The following is an 18,165-nucleotide window of genomic DNA, read 5'->3' as shown; positions in this document are numbered from 1 at the left end:
TAGGGGGTTGGCTAAGATGCCCTCAGCAAGGCACTCCCCTTCTGGGAACCAAGCAAATGGGTGAGCTGCACCCTAATCCCACCCTAATCTTCCCCCTGTCCCAGGCCTACCCAGTCTGGCAGGCTCAGCAACTCACCCATGTGTCTGTCCCCAGAGATCTCCTTGGATGTGGATGCAGACCGGGATGGCGTGGTGGAAAAGAACAACCCAAAAAAGGTACCTCGCTACAAGGGCAGACTGAACGGGGGGCTTCCAGGGCCAGAGCCCCACGCTGGGTCCTGCAGGCAGCCGTGGTCCTCCCAGCAAGCTTCAACAACTGTCATTTTACAGATGAGGAGACAGGTTCCCAGACACACACTGCAATGACAGAGCCCACCAAGGAGCAAGCTCCTTAGAGGGACAGCGATGGAGCAGGTTCCCGAGTCCCAGTGGCTCCCATCCACAAGATGGGGACACCCAGTTAATAGAGTTGGTGGAAAGGATGAATGTCCTGCCACAGAGGAAGTACTGCCAAAGCATTTGCTCTTATTATTTTGCCTTTTTTTTTTTTGGACCATGGGGAGCAGAAGATTGCATTAATCGTTTCCAATTCAAGGCACATCATCTTTAATGGTGCGTGCACAACCCCTCTCCCGTTTTTAGTTTTTCATTTATTCATTCATTCGTTCATTCATTCATTCATTCATTCATTCTCTTTGATCCTGCATTCCCCACTCCCATTCTGCTCCCCTACGAAGGAGCACTTCAATGGTTTTAACACATCACTTTCTGTTCTTGTGATTCTTGCGAAACATGCGGTGTGGTTTGCGTGTGTGTATTTTTAACTTGTGCAGACAGATAGCATTGTGTTCTCCAAGTCGTTGATTCCTACTTTTTCCTCAACCCCATTTTTAAGCTCTGCTGGTTTTGCTCTATGCACATCCAGGCTTCTTTTTTCCTTTTTCTGCCCTTGTATGGCATTTAAATTTTTGCCATGGCCATACATTACTTTTTTTTTTTTTTTTTTTTTTTTTTTTTTTTTTTTTTGCGGTACGCGGGCCTCTCACTGTTGTGGCCTCTCCCATTGCAGAGCGCAGGCTCTGGACGCACAGGCTCAGCGGCCATGGCTCATGGACCCAGCCACTCCGTGGCATGTGGGATCTTCCCGGACCGGGGCACGAACCCGTGTCCCCTGCATCGGCAGGCGGACTCTCAACCACTGCGCCACCAGGGAAGCCCCCATACACTTCTTTTATAATAACAACGTAAAGTCTGGTTTAAATTATATGGAGATGGATACTTTAAAAAGCTAAATAAATACAGCCCATTGAGAAGCCTGGGGCCTAGCAGCCAGCTGCAGACTCTCTGCATGTCCTCAGGCCTATAGGGGAGCCCATTCCCCCAGCCTTCTTAGGGGGCTCTGCCCCAGCCCTGCCTTCCTGAGGGCAAGGCAGCCCCACACATATGTTCTCTGTGTCCATGGCCAAGCTACGTGCCAGTAGGCACCACAGAGGCCTCTGAGGCATCCAACCTCCGCTGAGGAGCTGGGGAGTCACCCAGTCCCTGTGGGTCTGAACTTACCCAGGCTTCCTCCAACTGGGCCAGTGAAGTTTCATACGTTCTTTACTCATCCCATAAATATTTTTTTAAATTTTATTGAAGTATAGTTGATTTACAATATTGTGTTTAATTTCTGCTGTACAGCAAAGTGACTCAGTTATACATGTATATATTCTTTTTCATATTCCTTTCCATCATAGTTTATCCCAGGATATTGAACATAGTACCCTGTGCTATACAGTAGGACCTTGTTGTTTATCCACCCTATATATTACAAGTTTACATCTGCTAACCCCAAACTCCCACTCCTTCCTTCCCCCACCCCACCTCCCCCTTGGCAACCACAAGTGTATTCTCTATATTTGTGAATCTGTTTTTTGTTTCATAAATATCTTCATTTGCATCATATTTTAGATTCCACATATAAGTGATATCATATGGTATTTGTCTTTCTCTTTCTGACTTACTTAGTATGATAATCTCTAGGTCCATCCATGTTACTGCAAATGGCATTATTTCATTCTTTTTAATGGCTGAGTAATATTCCATTGTGTATATGTACCACATCTTCTTTATCCGTTCTTTGACGGACATTTAGGTCATTTCCACGTCTTGGCTATTGTGACTAGTGCTGCTATGAACATAGGGGTGCACGTATCTTTTTGAATTATGGTTTTGTCCAATATATGCCCAGGAGAGGGATTGCTGGATCATATGGTAATTCTATTTTTAGTTTTTTGAGGAACCTCCATACTGTTCTCCATAGTGGCTGCACCAGTTTACATTCCCACCAACACTGCAAGAGGGTTCCCTTTTTATTTTATTGAAGTATAGTTGATTTACAAAGTTGCGTTTAATTTCTGCTGTACAGCAAAGTGACTCAGTTTGACATATATTATATATGTATAGTCTTTTCCATTATGGTTTATCTCAGGATATTGAATATAGTTCCCTGTGCTATACAGTAAGACCTCCTTGTTACCCATCCTATATATAACAGTTCTCACCTGCTAACCCCAAACTCCCAATCCTTCCCTCCCCCACCCTACCTCCCCGTTGGCAACCACAAGGCTGTTCTCTGTGTCTGTGTGTCTGTTTCTGGTTCATAGATAGGTTCATTTGTGTCATACTTTAGATTCCACATATAAGTGATATCGTATTGTATTTGTCTTTCTCTTTCTGACTTACTTAGTATGATAATCTCTAGGTCCATCCATGTTGCTGCAAATGGCATTATTTCATTCTTTTTAATGGCTGAGTAATATTCCATTGTGTGTGTGTGTGTGTGTGTGTGTGTGTGTGTGTGTGTGTGTGTTATGTTTGTTTGTTTATTTATTTATTTATACCACATCTTCTTTATCCACTCATCTGTCAATGGACATTTAGGTTGTTTCCATGTCTTGGCTATTGTGCTGCTGTGAACATAGAGGTACATGTATCTTTTCGAATGATAGCTTTGTCTGGATATATGCCCAGGAGTGGGATTGCTGGATCATATGGCAACTCTATTTTTAGTTTTTTGAGGACCCTCCATATTGTTTTGCATAGTGGCTGCACCAATTTACATTCCTGGGTAGTGGCTGCAAGAGTCTCATACTGGGTCTGTCTCCAGTGTCCTATGGGGTCTGCGCTGGGGTTGAGAATATCTGTCAGAAGATAGAGAAGACAGCACTGACCTCTCTCCTCGCCAATGCAGGCATCCTGGACCTGGGGCCCTGAGGGGCAGGGAGCCATCCTGCTGGTGAACTGTGACCGAGACACACCCTGGTTGCCCAGAGAGGACTGCAGCGATGAGAAAGTCTACAGCAAGGAAGGTACCACAGAATCCACACTTGAGCTTGGGGTGGGGAGCAGGGAGGAGCAATGAAAGCACTTATGATAAGTCTTGGGCTGGGCCAAGGGTGAGGCAGGTGTGACCTTGGGTCTCCTGAGGATGGTGGACTCAGGTATCCACTCCTGCTAAAAAACAGACAATAAAACTATCGATATAGTTCAATTGGAACCATGTTTTTTTCTTTTAAAGTTTTTTCATTTGTTTTGTTTTGTTTTATAAATTCTTTTATTTATTTTTGGCTGCATTGGGTCTTTGTTGCTCTGCACGAGCTTTTTCTAGTTGTGGTGAGCAGGGGCTACTCTTTGTTGAGGGCGCGGGCTTCTCATTGCAGTGGCTTCTCTTGTTGCAGAGCACGGATTCTAGGAGCGCAGGCTTCAGTAGTTGTGGCACGCGGGTCCAGTAGTTGTGGCTCACAGGCTCTAGAGCTCAGGCTCAGTAGTTGTGGCACACGGGCTTAGTTGCTCTGCAGTATGTGGTATCTTCCTGGACCAGGGCTCTAACCCGTGTCCCCTGCATTGGCAGGCGGATTCTTTTACTTTTCTTTTTTTTTTTTTTTTGCGGTACGCGGGCCTCTCACTGCTGTGGCCTCTCCTGTTGCGGAGCACAGGCTCCGGACGCGCAGGCTCAGCGGCCATGGCTCACGGGCCTAGCCGCTCCGCGGCATGTGGGATCCTCCCGGACCGGGGCACGAACCCGTGTCCCCTGCATTGGCAGGCGGACTCTCAACCACTGCGCCACCAGGGAAGTCCCTGGAACCATGTTTTTTAAGAAGTTGTACATACGTAGAAAAAGGAGCAGAAGGAAGTTCCCAAAAGGTTATAGGAAGTCATCTGTAGTGTTGGAGATAACAACTACTTCTTATGCTTTTTCATAATACACAGGTTTGGGGTTTGCTTTGTCCTGATTATAAAAGTAACAGGCCAACATTCCAGCCACAATTCTCCTTTGTTTTTTTAATTAAGATATAATTGACACACAACACTGTCTAAGTTTAATGCATAATGATTCGATTTCCACACATCATGAAGTGAGTATTACAATAAGTTTAGCAAACATCCATCATCTCATATAGGTACAAAATTAAAGAAGTAGAAAAACAAAATTGTGATAAGAACTGTTAGGATTTACTGTCAACAACTTTCATATATAACATACAGCCGTGTTAATTACATTAATCATGTTGTACATTACATCCCTGGTAACTTATTTATCTTACAACTGGAAGTGTGTACCTTTTGACCACCTTCATCCAGTTCCCCCACGCCCCCACCCCACCCCAACGCAATTCTCTTAATTCTAACCTCCTCATGCATCCACCCCTCAGACCTCAAGGACATGTCCCAGATGATCCTGCGGACCAAAGGCCCCGACCACCTCCCCACCGGATACGAGATCGTTCTCTACATTTCCATGTCGGACTCGGACAAAGTGGGCGTGTTCTACGTGGAGAGTGAGTGTCCCCAGCCTGGCCCTCCTGCAGTTCCCATCCAGTCAGTGCTCTCTGAGATACCCCTCGGGGGCCCAGCTCCTCCCTCTAAGGCTCCCCAGACCCCTCCCCTTAGTAGTCACAGGTGCAGGTGACTGGAGAGGGCCAGCTTCTTGGTAATGGTAACCAGGACCACCGTTGTCCTGTGAAGTCAAGAGGACCCGTGGGATAGATCTCTCCTCCCTCAAAGGAGTTGGCAGTGACAGATTTATGTGGAACCCCGAGGAGTTCCACGTGAACCAGGGGAGGAAAGGCTTTTGAGGTCCATCTTTCCCAGAATCACATCACCTTCATGATACCTGAGGCAGGTACCCACTCCCTCCCACCCCCACCAGGTGTTTTCTGCTCATCTCAGACTTTCTGAACATGAGAACTGCCCCTGACTTTTAAAGAGCCCGTGATGATGCTGTGGGCACCTTCAAGGAGCGGAGCCCTTGTCCTCTTGCCAAGGACAGGGCCTCCTGGGTCCCCAGTGAGTCAGGAACGTGCTTCTGCCATGGAGCTAATCCCCGCAGCTGCCTGCTCTGTCTCGTTCCTTCTGTGAATCGGTGTCGGGCCCCCTCAGTGCCAGATGCTGGTCTCAGCGCCGGGATCCCTGGGTGAACTCTGCCATCACACCCTGCCCTCGGGAAGGAGACGGTCTAATGAGGAAAGCACAATTGGAGGAAATGACACAGACCAAGCAGTAGAAAACGGCAGGGGCAAAGGCGAGGCACCGCTAGCCTAGATGGTCTGGCAAGGCCTCTCCGAGCAGGCGACATTTGAGTTGAGAACCAAAGCAACCATGAGAAAGAACCAGCCGTTCATGAGCTGAGGGAAGAGTGTTGTAAGCAGAGGGAACAGCGCGTACAAAGCCCGGAGGAGGGAACCAGTATTGGAGGAACAGACAGAAGACCGGAGGAGGGAGATGTGTTGGAGTCAAGGTCAGCGAACTGGGCAGGGGCCAGCGCATGCAGAGAGGGCTTGCATTTTATTCCAAGTGCACTGGAAAGCCGTTAGAAGGTTTTAAGCAAGTGACTGTCAAGGTCTGATTTATGTATTAAAAAGCTGTCTCCGCAAAATCGTTTGCTGTGGTGCAGGGTGAGGCCTCCCCCGCATGCCCAGCTCTCTGGGGGGCCCAGGGTCTCCAGCCTAGCTCTGGGGCCCTCCTCTGACCAGGCCCACTAAGAGCAGTCGCCATGAGGACTTGGTCCCAGTGGCCCTGGACCCTCACCTCAGGGAGGGATTTAACCAGGACAGCAGTGGACCCAGCTGCCACCTGAAGCCAGTCCACCTCCTGATCCGCCCTGGGCTCGGGCAGTGACCTCACGCAGGTTGGAATGTCCCCAGAGTCAGGCCGGCTCCGCCGCCTAAGCGGGCCGGAGATGTTGATGCTTACCCTGTCCAGGCCAGGGTTGCCACGGCGGATGGGGCTGCCGGCCGGACAGGAGGGGTACAAGCAGGATCTCGGCTTCTCGACCACATTGTGTGGTATTGTGACCCTCAACCTGTTGCTGCTAGTGACACCTGGACATTATCTAGAGCGTCTTTTTGTTGATGACAGTGTATTGAGATCTGGCCCTTAATCACATCCCTCTCCCTCACTGCCATCGAGATGGGTCCTGAGCAGACAAGAAAAGGAGGAGCCACTGCTGTGAGTGCTTTGCGATGCTGTTCCCCGGTCTGTCTCATCTGGGCTGCCATCTTGCAATGTGGGGGGAGGGGCGGTGTTACCGATGCAGCGATGATCCCGGAATCGTCAGTTTCCCACAGAATTGGAATCCTGGGTGAATACTCAGTGCCACACTAACCGGGATGAAAAATAATTCATCTGTGGTACAGTTTCCTCTTCTTCCTTTTCAGCCATGCAGGCATTTGGGGGTTTTGTCAAAATCCATGTACACCTGTGGATAAGAATATGTTGTGTTACATGAATGTCATGTGTCACCTGTGTCCCCCAAGGGCAGGGGGCTTGGCTGGAGGCTGAGGGACCCTGAGAGGGAGCTCCAGAGCCCAGGAGGTTCAAATCCTGCATCTGGGCAAGTCTACTTACCGGGCCAGGCCTTGGGTTCCTCTTCTGTGATGTGACGTGGGGCTAAGGAGAGGCCTGACAGTTCCCGCTGGTGATAGAGATTAGATAAGGAACACGTGTCAGCACTCAGTAGCCGGCCCGTGGAACACTCTCTTGCTTTTGGGGGGTTATTATTATGATTATTAATTACAGTAAGTCCCCTACATACGGACGAGTTCCGTTCCAAGAGAGCGTTCGTAGGTCCAATTTGTTCCTGAGCCCAACAAAGTTAACCTAGGTACCTAGGTACCCAGCTAACACAATCCGAGGGCAAGCTGCAGTTTCACTTACGCCGGATATTGATGGAACGCACGTTCGCATCTTTGAAATTTCGCAACTTGAAGGTTCGTATGCAGGGGACTTACTGTATAATGATTGCAGTGGACAGGTGTCTCCAGTGCTGTTAGGAGGACCCAGGTGTCTGTGCTCCAGCCTCAGATTCTGCCTCAGGATCCCAAAGTTGGGACCTGACCTCTTCCTACAAGGGTGCAGTGACCAACTTGTCCCAGTTTGCCCAGGATTTTCCTGGTTTTAGCTCTAAAACTCCCTCATTCCAGGAAACCCCTCAATCCCAGGCAAACCAGGACAGATGGCCACACTATCAAAGAGTCTCCTTGGGAGGTGGAATGGCTCCAAAGTGACCAGAAGGGTTATGCCACATGCCAGCCTGCGGGGCCGATGCCTGGGGCTAAGGAGAAGTCAGGGTGGCTGGCGGGGCCCAGCCCGAGGCACGTGGGCTGCTCAATAGAGGGTCATTGTTGATTCCTGCAGGGAGAGCTGGTCACACTCAGGCAGGACTGCACCCAGCTGGGACAGGGGATGGGGGAAGGAGGCTCCTCGGGACAGTGGCTGGATTGTTCCCGCTAAGTCATCAATCTACCTAGAGCTGGCCCAAGACACTAGAAAGAGAGGCACATGTAAATTGCAGGCCATAGAGGGGAAAAAACTGCATGCAGATGGGCAAGAACGCATCCTTCCATCTGGCCCAGCTCCCCTGCCAGACCCCCACCCTCCCAGGCCCAGGTGGAGCGCGTGCACACACACACAGACACACACACACACACACACACACACACACACACACACACACACACACACCACCTAGCTGCCCAGAGCCCTGGGAAAGTTTTGGAGTTTTCTGCGAAGACAAGTCAGTTTCCAGGTCTGAGGATCTCTTTCCTAGCACCAGTTCAAGTGCAGCCTGGGACAGGTGGACATTGGAGGGCCTGGGTGCCCGGGGGAGAATTTTTTTAATTATGCAGAGCCATCTGGATCTACTTAGTGATTGGGACACAAGGCATATGTTGTCTTTTCTGAATGAGAAGGACTTCACCTTCTGTCTTGAGCTGTTCCTTGGGACACCCAGTGTCTGAGTCTATATGCCTCATTTCTTGGGCCCACCTAAGGGAAGGTGAGGTGAGGTATTTTTCTTTGCCTTCTGTTCCTAAGCCATTCAATGAAAAGGTCATGAATTTTGCAGTAAGGTGTGTGCTGACACATTCATGGGCTCTCATAGTAGTAATACCAGCAAGTCCTAGCTGTGTTACCAATGGTTACCCTTGGTTACCGAGCTTACCTCAATTGCTGATGCTGTCATTTTATCTTGCAAGGACCCTGTGGCGTAAGTGTTATTATCCCCCATTTAACAGATGAGTAAACTGAGGCTCAGGGAGGTTAAGTGAATTCCCTGAGGTTTTGCAGCTTGTAAGCCAGAGAGGTACTTGAACCCGCATCTCTCTGACTCTGGAAGTAATAACCACTAAGGTAACCCCCCCTTAATGAGATGTATAACCAGGGTCTAGTTGAGCACATTGTCCTACGTGAGGAACCATCCTGAGCCTGGGCTTTGCTGGTTCCTCCGTTCATTTTGCAAGTTTTAATCAAGCACCCTATTCATGCCAGGACTGTTCTAGTTACATGCTCTAGCCCTCAGGTGACTGGTCAATAATCATACCCATTGTTGTTGACAACAGTACTAAGCTGAGCCTGATTCTGCCCTTCCAGCTCTGCAGGGCATAAAGAAACTCCTTCTGGAACTGCATAGGGTCCTACCTCCATGCCTTGGGCAATGCAAGTATCTCCTCTCCTCACTGCACCCCACCTCTGCCGCCCCCAGGGGCATCTCAAAGGCTGCCTTTCTCTGCTCAAACACCTCCCACCCCGCCTCCCTTCCCCTGTCCTCCTCACCCCAGTAACCCCACGGGCTCTCTCACCCCGTAGCTCTACTATGACGCTTCCCACATCTGTGCCATCTTATCATCAGCTGAGCACTGCATCTTGCCCATCTCTGTGTCCCCCAGAGGTCCGTGTCCACGTGGTCACAGAGTAGTAATTCAACACATGTGCTCTAAATTGGCCTGAAAATTCTCCCACGGGGAGTGGTATGGGAGCCATTGGTTCATTCAGTAGATATTTATTAAATACAACCTGCCCTGGACCGGGCCTGTCTCAGCCCCCATGCAGGTGACAGTCTCTCAGAGCCAACAACTAAACACTGAGATCATGTCCATTTAAAGGCTGTGATGGGGAAGGATGGGGGCTGCGGAAACTCCAGACAGAGCCCCTGGCTTGGTCTCTGGGGGATCTGGCTATGATTCCCAGAAGTGACACAAATCAAGGCCTGAAAGAAGGAGGGAGATAACTCTTCCAAGCAGAGGGAACAGCGCTGTGAAGAGCTGGGTGGTTTCAGTGGGGCAGGAGCGTGGGAGAAACCAGCCACAAAAACGTGCAGCCAGGGACCCACACGCCAATGTGGCTTGCATTATATGGAGGAGAATTTGGGGCACAAATGGACACTTTGGTGTTTTATTTATATAAAGGAGAGGAGAGGTCGGGGTTCAGAACTAGACAGGGATTTGAGTCCCAGCTCAGCCACTTACTGGCTATGTGACTGGCTATGTGACTCTGGACAAGCCATTTCTTATTTCTGGGACTGTTTCCTCCTCTGTAAAATGGGAACAATAATTCCCTTCCTTGACATCACTGGCTGCCCGGTCCTCAGCTGCTACATTTCGTGTCCCCTTCCTGGGAGAGTTAGCTCACTTTATAGGCAAGGAAGCCAGAAGCCAGGAAGGGTGTCTGGTTGAGTGCCACATGGCTGGGGCCCTGCAGTGCTGGGAAGATGACCAGGCCACGGCCCTTCTGGTGGCATTTTCTGCTTGTGCTTTTCTCTCTGTGTCTAGAGGACAGGTTACTCTGCCATCGCGTCCCCCATCAGTGACCCCGCCCCACGGACGGTTGTGGATGGGGCCTGACCTTGGTCCTTCTCCCTCCAGACCCGTTTTTCGGCCAGCGTTATATCCACATCCTGGGCCGCCGGAAGCTCTACCACGTGGTCAAGTACACGGGCGGCTCTGCTGAGCTGCTGTTCTTCGTGGAAGGCCTGCGTTTTCCCGACGAGGGCTTCTCGGGCCTGGTCTCCATCCACGTCAGCCTGCTGGAGTATATGGCCGAGGTGAGGGCTCCGGGCCTCTACCAGGAGGGGCTGCCCTGCGGGCCAGGTGGGGCTCCTTCTAGAGGGCCACTCCCGGGGGGTCCCCAGTATGCTCTACTCCCCTCAAAGCTCCAAGGGGAGGGGGTCCAGGCTTGGAGACCCGGATGCCCCACCATCCACATGTGTCTGCCAGCGTCCTCTGAGCTATGCTCTGGGGGTTCCTCCTTACTGTACCTACTCTCCCGGATTCTCTCCAGGTGATTTTCTCTTACCTCATGCCTGTCCCTGGTCTGTCCTCCTCCCTGCAGAGAGCGGGCCTAGTTCTGAGGCACAGAGTGCCAAAGGTTAGCACAAGAAGCAAAGTAGGCCACACACATGAGCCTTCCCTCCCTGCCTGGTCCCACACCCTAGCTGTGGGTTCTACCAACTCTGACCACAGGCCGAACCCCAAATCCCAGTCGCAGGCCGTGTCCCCTCCCTGTGGCCAGACATCTCACCCACCTTTGCTCTTGGTTTTGGGAAACTGGACGAGAAGGAGAGCACCTTCCCCTCCTGAGGAGAAGCCCCCCACCCGCCAGCCTAGGATGTGTCCTGCCCACAAGGACCTCTCATCAAAAATGGCAGCCCCAGACCCCTACCCCTCAGGCCCACCCAGCTTTGTTCAGATATAGGGAGGGACCTGGTTGCCCTCTCAGACACAGGGTTTGCTCCCCAGTTTCATCCCCGGACTGCTTTGAGGCAGGAGGCCAAGGGCTCTGCCGAAGGTGAAGCTAGGTCTCGCTTAGATTTATGAGAAGGGGCTCTGGAGCCAGATGGCCCAGGTTTGAGCCCATGAGACATTGGGCAAGTGAATTTACTCCCTATGCCTTAGTTGCCTCATCTGGAAAACAGAAATGACAAATACTGCTGCTTCCCAGGGTGACTGTGAGCATACAAGCTTGTGAGATCTCACTCACAAAGCAGCCTCAAGTCGCTGGGAAAAGGGAAAGGCAGGAAAAGCAGAGCTAACAGGAGGGGGTAGGGAGAGGGCTTCTCCTGCTCCCCCAGTGCCTGGAGCAACCTGGCCATCAGGGTCTCTCAGATTGGCCCCCTCCAGCGGCCACTCAAAAGGCAGACCCTGGGGGACTTCCCTGGAGGTCCAGTGGTTAAGACTCTGTGCTTCCACTGCAGGGGGCACAGGTTCGATCCCTGGTCAGGGAACTGAGATCCTGCCTGCCGTGCAGTGTGGCCAAAAATAAATAAATAATTTTTTTAAAAAGGCAGACCCATGCAGGAAAGGCCACCTCCATCCTCCCCACCAAGGGCAGGGGCCCGGTTTCCTGTAGCTTTCCAAAGCCAGCCATGCAAAGGAATCATCTCATCTTCCTTCAAGTTGCAGGCAAGCTTCCCGAACCTTTCCTTAAAGAGCAATGTGGACATATCAAAATTTCCCCCAATAACATTATAACACTCACACATAGAAAAGGGCAAGGTGCCCAGAGCAAAAACAGAGGAAGGCCGGGGCTGGTTCAGCCATCATGTGAGCCGATTTCAGGAAGAGAACTTTGATGCAGCGAGATCAGACAGTGGTTGAGAGTATGGGCTTGGCAGCCAGACTGCCCGGGCTTATATACAGGCTCTACCACTTACTAACCGTGTGACCTTGGACAGCTATGTGACTTGGTTTCCCCATCTATAAAACAAGGATTATAATACTGTCTACCCTCTGGGGTTATTGTAAGGCAGAAGTGAAATCTCACATGTAAAAATAGGACCTGGCGCGCCGTAAGCGCTCCCTGAGGTACTACTGTTATTGGTTTCACCCACTTTGTTAGGCAGGAGTGAAAAGCACCCTGACAAGACTTTTTGATCCCCTCCTCTTCTCCCCCACGCCCAGGAGGTCCCCCTGACACCCATCTTCACGGACACCGTGACATTCCGGATTGCTCCGTGGATCATGACCCCCAACACCCTGCCTCCTTTGTCGGTGTTTGTGTGCTGGTAAGCATTAGGCACAGCGCAGAGAGTGGCTAAAGCTGGGGCTTCAGGGGCAGACAGACCTGAGTTCAGATCATGCTCTGTTACTTGCCAGCTGTGTGACCTCGAGCAACTCACTTGGCCTCTCTGTGCCTCTGTTTCTCTGAGACGCTCACATCACAGAGTCACTGTGATGATTAAGTGAGATGAAGCAGGTGAAGTATTCATCCAAGGTCCTGGCACAGAGTTTTTGTGCTCTAAAAAATAATAGCTAGCAGGCTTCCCTGGTGGCGCGGTGGTTGGGGGTCCGCCTGCCGATGCAGGGGACACGGGTTCGTGCCCCGGTCTGGGAGGATCCCACGTGCCGCGGAGTGGCTGGGCCCGTGAGCTGTGGCCACTGAGCCTGCGCTTCCAGAGCCTGTGCTCTGCAGGGGGAGAGGCCACAACAGTGAGAGGCCCGCGTATCACAAAAATAATAATAATAATAATAGCTAGCATTTCTTTCCCATATCTTCTTGGCCCATACGATGTAGTCAGGAACCTTTCTCTACAATGGATATTCAACTCATCTTATTCATCCAGCAATTCTTTAACTGAGCATCTATTATGTGCTAGACAGCTACAGCGAGATGAGAAGCAGGGGAAAGAAGTGCCTGCAGGTGATACTGATCACACCGCCTGGCCACACACCCCTGCTGTCCTGGACCCATCCCCTGCCTCCATGCTAGGCATAGCTCTTCCTTGGAAATCTGGGGAGTCAGAGATGTAAGGCTTTGGGGCAGGTGAGGGTGAGAATTCCCCTCCTCGTTTTGTTTGTTCATGACTTTGGTAAACACTGCATGAGGGGATGAGTTTGCTTGGCCCTTGACTCCAGTGGCCTTTGCAAAGGTGCCTTTGAACACAGATGTGGCCTCACCTGCCCAGCACAGCCCAGAGATGCCAACTGCTGTTGCCACCTCAGTGGACTGGCCCTCATCCCTCCTCACCCTCCCTCTTGGCCTCCCCCTCTTCCTACACTTCTCAGCATGAAGGACAATTACCTGTTCCTGAAAGAGGTGAAGAACCTGGTTGAGAAAACCAACTGTGAACTGAAGGTCTGCTTCCAGTACATGAACCGGGGAGATCGCTGGATCCAGGTAAGGAACCCCAAGCTGGGAAGGATGTGGTCCAGGGCTCAGGCAAGAAGAGGCAGCTTAATGTCAATGCCCTGGCGCCCAGCTGCTCCACGTATGCGAGTTCTGTCCTCAGATCACACGTGCACGTGTACACAGGGACAGAAATGTACAACGTAATTCACTGCAGCTTCTTAGGGTAGCAGAAGACTGTAAAACAACCTAAATGTCCAACCACGGGGCAAGGGGGTGACCATATGATTGGACAGCCTTTCTGTGGAGTACTATACATCAGCTAAAAAGAAGCCAATCTATAAATAAAGAATGCACTTCCAGTTAAGGTATTACTTGCAGGAAAATGTATACAGATGTTACCAGTTATGTTTTTTAAAATGGGGTCAGTATGAGTACAAACATGCTGGGGATGTGCAGAGACTATCTGAGGGATATGTAAGAAACCACTGCCGTCATGTGCTTGGGAGAATTGGGGAGGCTGGCTAGTATTCACTGGTGGCCCCCTGGGCTCGTCTGATAGCTCTTCCCGGTGTCCCCACAGGATGAAATTGAGTTTGGCTACATCGAGGCCCCTCACAAAGGCTTCCCTGTGGTTCTGGACTCCCCCAGAGATGGAAACCTGAAGGATTTCCCAGTGAAACAGCTCCTGGTGAGATGCTGAGGACCACCTTGGGGGATGAGGGAGGGCACAATCCTGGGACTCTTACAGGACAGAGTGGTCGGGAGGCCTTGGGCACGCCTGGAAAATCAGTTTACTGCAAATTAGTCTGTTGCCTTCATCTTCTCATCTGCAAAATGGGTCAGTTGGGACAGTAATCTCTAACATCGTTTCCTGCTCTGATAACTGATGCTTTTCCAAAACATGGAGAGTTCTCTCATGGGAAATGAGAGTTATGGGAGACAGCGGCCTGACTCCTGACACTGCCCCACCTCCAACTTACAGCAAAATAAGTTTCAGAGAGGAAAATTATAGTCAAGCAATTGTCGAAAAGCATGGTTCCAACTTCAAAGCTCATTAAATCTGTGATTTTTTTTCAGTTCATGAGTTTTTTAAAAAGCAATCTGACCCCCACCCTCGATTCTAGAGGTCATTACCACTCTCTTTTTATGCCCTCAACAACCAACTGAATGAGGACAGAACCAAAATTAGTCGTCTTTGTCCTCACCTTCCACCCTGAACAGGCAGGGCGAGGCTTGAACAGAACACGAAACAGAGACTGGGTAGACCAGGTGGCTTTGCCAAGGTCACACACAGGGCAGCCTCCTGTGAGACGTCAGGGCTGCTCAGAGGCAACCCTTTGCCAGGTCCACACCTGCTTCCTGAGAACATTCACTAGCCTAGTCCCTTCATCACAGGGAGATGGCACAGCCAGTGGTGTGAGCACAAAGCTCTGGAATGCCAGACAGATCTGGCCTTGAGTCCCAGTTCCACCCCTTAGCAGCAATGTGACCTTGGGCAAACACCTTAGCCTCCTCAAGCCTCAGTTTGCTCATCTGTAAAGTGGGGATAGAAACAGTATCCATCTCACAGGCTTATTGTGAAGATTGAAAGCATTATATAAGGCAACCGTGCTGCTCCTGATACAATGACTATTATTAGCTGCTGTTCTGGTTCTCATTCCACAGCCCTGGACACTGTCCTCGGTGAGGACTGTCCACTTCCTCTAACATGAGGGATAGTCAAACCAGCCAGCAGGCAGGAGAACCAAGGCCTCTCAGATCCTTCTCTTACTCTTTCTTCCCGGGTCACCACCTGCCTTCAGTGTTCCAGGCTGGCCTAGTACCAAGGCCCCCAGACTGCATTATTCCTGGAGGCCTGGGCCAAGCCCAACTTTGTGCTGCATGCCTGCCTGCCCATGTGAGGCTGTAAAGCCCCAGCTGCCCCAGCCTCTGGCGAGTCTCACCTTGCCATCTGGGGCTCATAGGCGAGAAAGCACTAAGCTGCAGCCATTCACCCTACTGGGCACAGCTGTCTCTTGAGCCTCTAAGCTGGGCCAGGATAAGCCACATCTTCTCACTCTTTGGTTTTTATTAGCAAGGATTTGTGCCAGACAAGCTTAGTTCCATCCCCAGTGCAAGCTCCCAAGCAAGATCCCTACTTTTTTACCAAAAAATCATGAAAGGAAACTTAAAATTCAGGGGACGTCACTGGGGTTATATCATGTAACTGCAGTCTGTTGGAGCTCTGTGCTAAGAAGGATTCTGAGGCTATATATGGGCTCCAGATATAAATATGAATAAATAGGGTTAGTTGGGAATGGGTTGGGATGGTATATATGTTACATATCTGCCATTCCTGCATGTATTGGTCAGCTTTCACTTGGTAAGACTGCAGTAACAAGCAGCCCCCATATCTCAATAGCTGACAACAGCAAAGGTCCATTTCTTGCTCACATTAAGAGACGAGTGGGGATGTCAATAGCACAAAATGAGGACCAAACCAGAAATCACCAATATGTCTCCGTGTTTAAGAAATAGAGGCACACCCAGAGACCCAGATGTATACACACACACAGACACTCGTATATTCACATTCATTCTCACGCTCATACTGACATACTCACAAACTCAGCCTCCCCATGCCAGGGTCCTGCTCATCAGTGGGAATGAGAAGAGCATGGGTGACCCCCCTAGAAGCTAAGTGCTCACAGAGCCAGACCAAAGGTAGTGAAAAGTGGTCATCAGAGGGTGGCTGGGTTGGGGCTAAGGGCTCCTGGCCGCAAGAGACTAATGACGGGTGTCTCTTGCCCAGGGCCCAGATTTTGGCTACGTGACCCGGGAACCCCTCTTTGAGCCTGTCACCAGCCTTGATTCCTTTGGGAACCTAGAGGTCAGTCCGCCAGTGACCGTGAATGGCAAGACATACCCCCTGGGCCGGATCCTCATCGGGACCAGCTTTCCTCTGTAAGAGAAGCCAGGGTGGGCCTGCGGGCAGGTGTGGGGGAGGCAGGGGGGAGTTATTGTTTCCCTTTAGGAGCAGACTGGGTTGCTCGTACATGGAGTGATTGGCTGGGAGAATTAACCTCTCCCATGACTCTCTGACAAGATACAGACACTCTTGGAAAGAAAACCAAGTTAGCCTTTACATCTTAGTATGAATTAGGACCTAATACAAAACTAAATAAATAACCCTCTTCCCAAAATGGGAGGGAATATAATGGGATTATAAAGAAAGTGGGGAAGGGATGAAGGAGTTCAGAGAAGGAGTACCGAAAGAGGATCAGTGCACACCAACAAATCCTCAGGGGTGCCCATCCACAAAAGACACATGAGAAGACATGGCTCTGCCCCAAAGCCTGAGTCCCTGGCTCCCTGGCCTGTCAACAACACCTTCACTCCCTCCCCAGGTCACCCACCAGTCGATGAGAAGGCAGAGTCTTCCTTAGAGCAGTTGCTGGGGAGAGAGTGAGTACTGTGGGTCCTCACTTCACAAAAGGGCTGCCAGGAACCCGCACATGTGGGACCAGCCAGGATTTGGGCACCAAGTCCCTATAAGCCACATGGGATTCTCTACCTTCTGCAGCAGGCCACTGACACAGACAGTGACCATTTGCTCACCCTGCCCTCCTTCTCCCTCCACTCAACAGCCACTCATCCATTCAGCAGGTATTTCCCAGGCACCAGCCAAGCACCAAGCCCTATGTCAGACATGGGGTTCTAAACATGAAGCCCAGCCCCCACCTTCCAGGAGACTGTGGAGATCACAGACATGAAACAGAGGGTGTGTACAGTGATAGAATGATACAGAGTCAGAGAAACCCAAGGAGGGGTCCCTAACCCCCTTAGGGGAGATCACAGGGGCTCTTCTTAGAGACAAATATCTATTGAGAGTCTTCTCTGTGCCAGGTATTGTTCTGGGCTGCGGGGAGACAGCAGTGAGCAAAACAGACAAAGTCGCAGCTCTCAGGAAGTTTTCCATTAGGGATGGAGGCAGTATAGACAATAAACATGGAATTAAGCAAATAAATAAGATACTTCTGAGTGCTAATAGGTGCAATGAAGAAGATAAAATAAGGTACATGATAAAGAGTGATGAGGCAGGGGCACTTTGGCTTTTGTGGTTTTGAGGAAGTGACTTTGGAATTGAGGCTCAGATGATGAGAAGGAAGCAGCCATGGGAAGATCAAAGGGAAGGAGCATTCCAGATAGAAGGAACAGAAAGGACAAAACCTTGGTAACAAGTTTAGCATGTGGCTAGAGCAAACAGAACAAGGAGGAAGGGAGGAAGATGAGGTAGGAGGGACAGGCAGGGGCCAGATCACAGAGGCATTTGTTGGCCACTGTGAGGTTTTGGGGTTATATTATAAGGGTAATGGGGATATTGAAGACCTCAGGGAGTGTGGAAGTCAGGAAGGGCTTCCTGGAAGAGGTGTCACTTGAAATGATTGAAGTTGAGAAGTTAACAGCGAAGAGGTACATAGGCTAGGGAAGATTTTGGAATCATGCCTGTGTCCTAGCCCCCTCCAGCAGTCCATGAGGGTTCCCTGAGCAGAGAAGCTGGCTTCTTACACCTACTGACACCCTCAGTGGCCTAAGAATGGGCTCTATGCTCTTCACACAGACCATGGCTGCAGCTAACTCCTCCTTTTTCCCCTTGGGCTCAAACACCTTTCTACCTGTGCCAGGGTCTCTGCAACTCAGGCTCCTTCCCATGACTTTTCCACCAATGCTATTCTGGGTCCAGGCTAGATTCTAGAGTCTGAACTCCTCCTGCAGACCCTCTGGTGAGACAGGCACAGT

The 18,165-nt window shown here is 50.5% G+C and overlaps 1 protein-coding gene across 1 annotated transcript in view; it reads left to right on the top strand.

Annotated features, from left to right (window-relative positions):
- The window catches only part of PADI2 (peptidyl arginine deiminase 2), a 46,995-nt gene that overhangs the window by 20,088 nt on the left and 8,742 nt on the right, over positions 1-18,165 (top strand). The window contains exons 4-11 of the mRNA XM_067721986.1: positions 155-216; positions 3,236-3,353; positions 4,698-4,823; positions 10,185-10,363; positions 12,219-12,322; positions 13,323-13,434; positions 13,967-14,074; positions 16,178-16,329. Coding sequence (XP_067578087.1) covers positions 155-216; positions 3,236-3,353; positions 4,698-4,823; positions 10,185-10,363; positions 12,219-12,322; positions 13,323-13,434; positions 13,967-14,074; positions 16,178-16,329 — 961 coding nt within the window. The remainder of the gene's footprint in view (positions 1-154; positions 217-3,235; positions 3,354-4,697; positions 4,824-10,184; positions 10,364-12,218; positions 12,323-13,322; positions 13,435-13,966; positions 14,075-16,177; positions 16,330-18,165) is intronic.

This window comes from Pseudorca crassidens, chromosome 2 (genome assembly GCF_039906515.1).
Source record: "Pseudorca crassidens isolate mPseCra1 chromosome 2, mPseCra1.hap1, whole genome shotgun sequence".
Classification (NCBI taxonomy): Eukaryota; Metazoa; Chordata; class Mammalia; order Artiodactyla; family Delphinidae; genus Pseudorca; species Pseudorca crassidens.
This window is presented reverse-complemented; position numbering and strand designations above follow the sequence as displayed.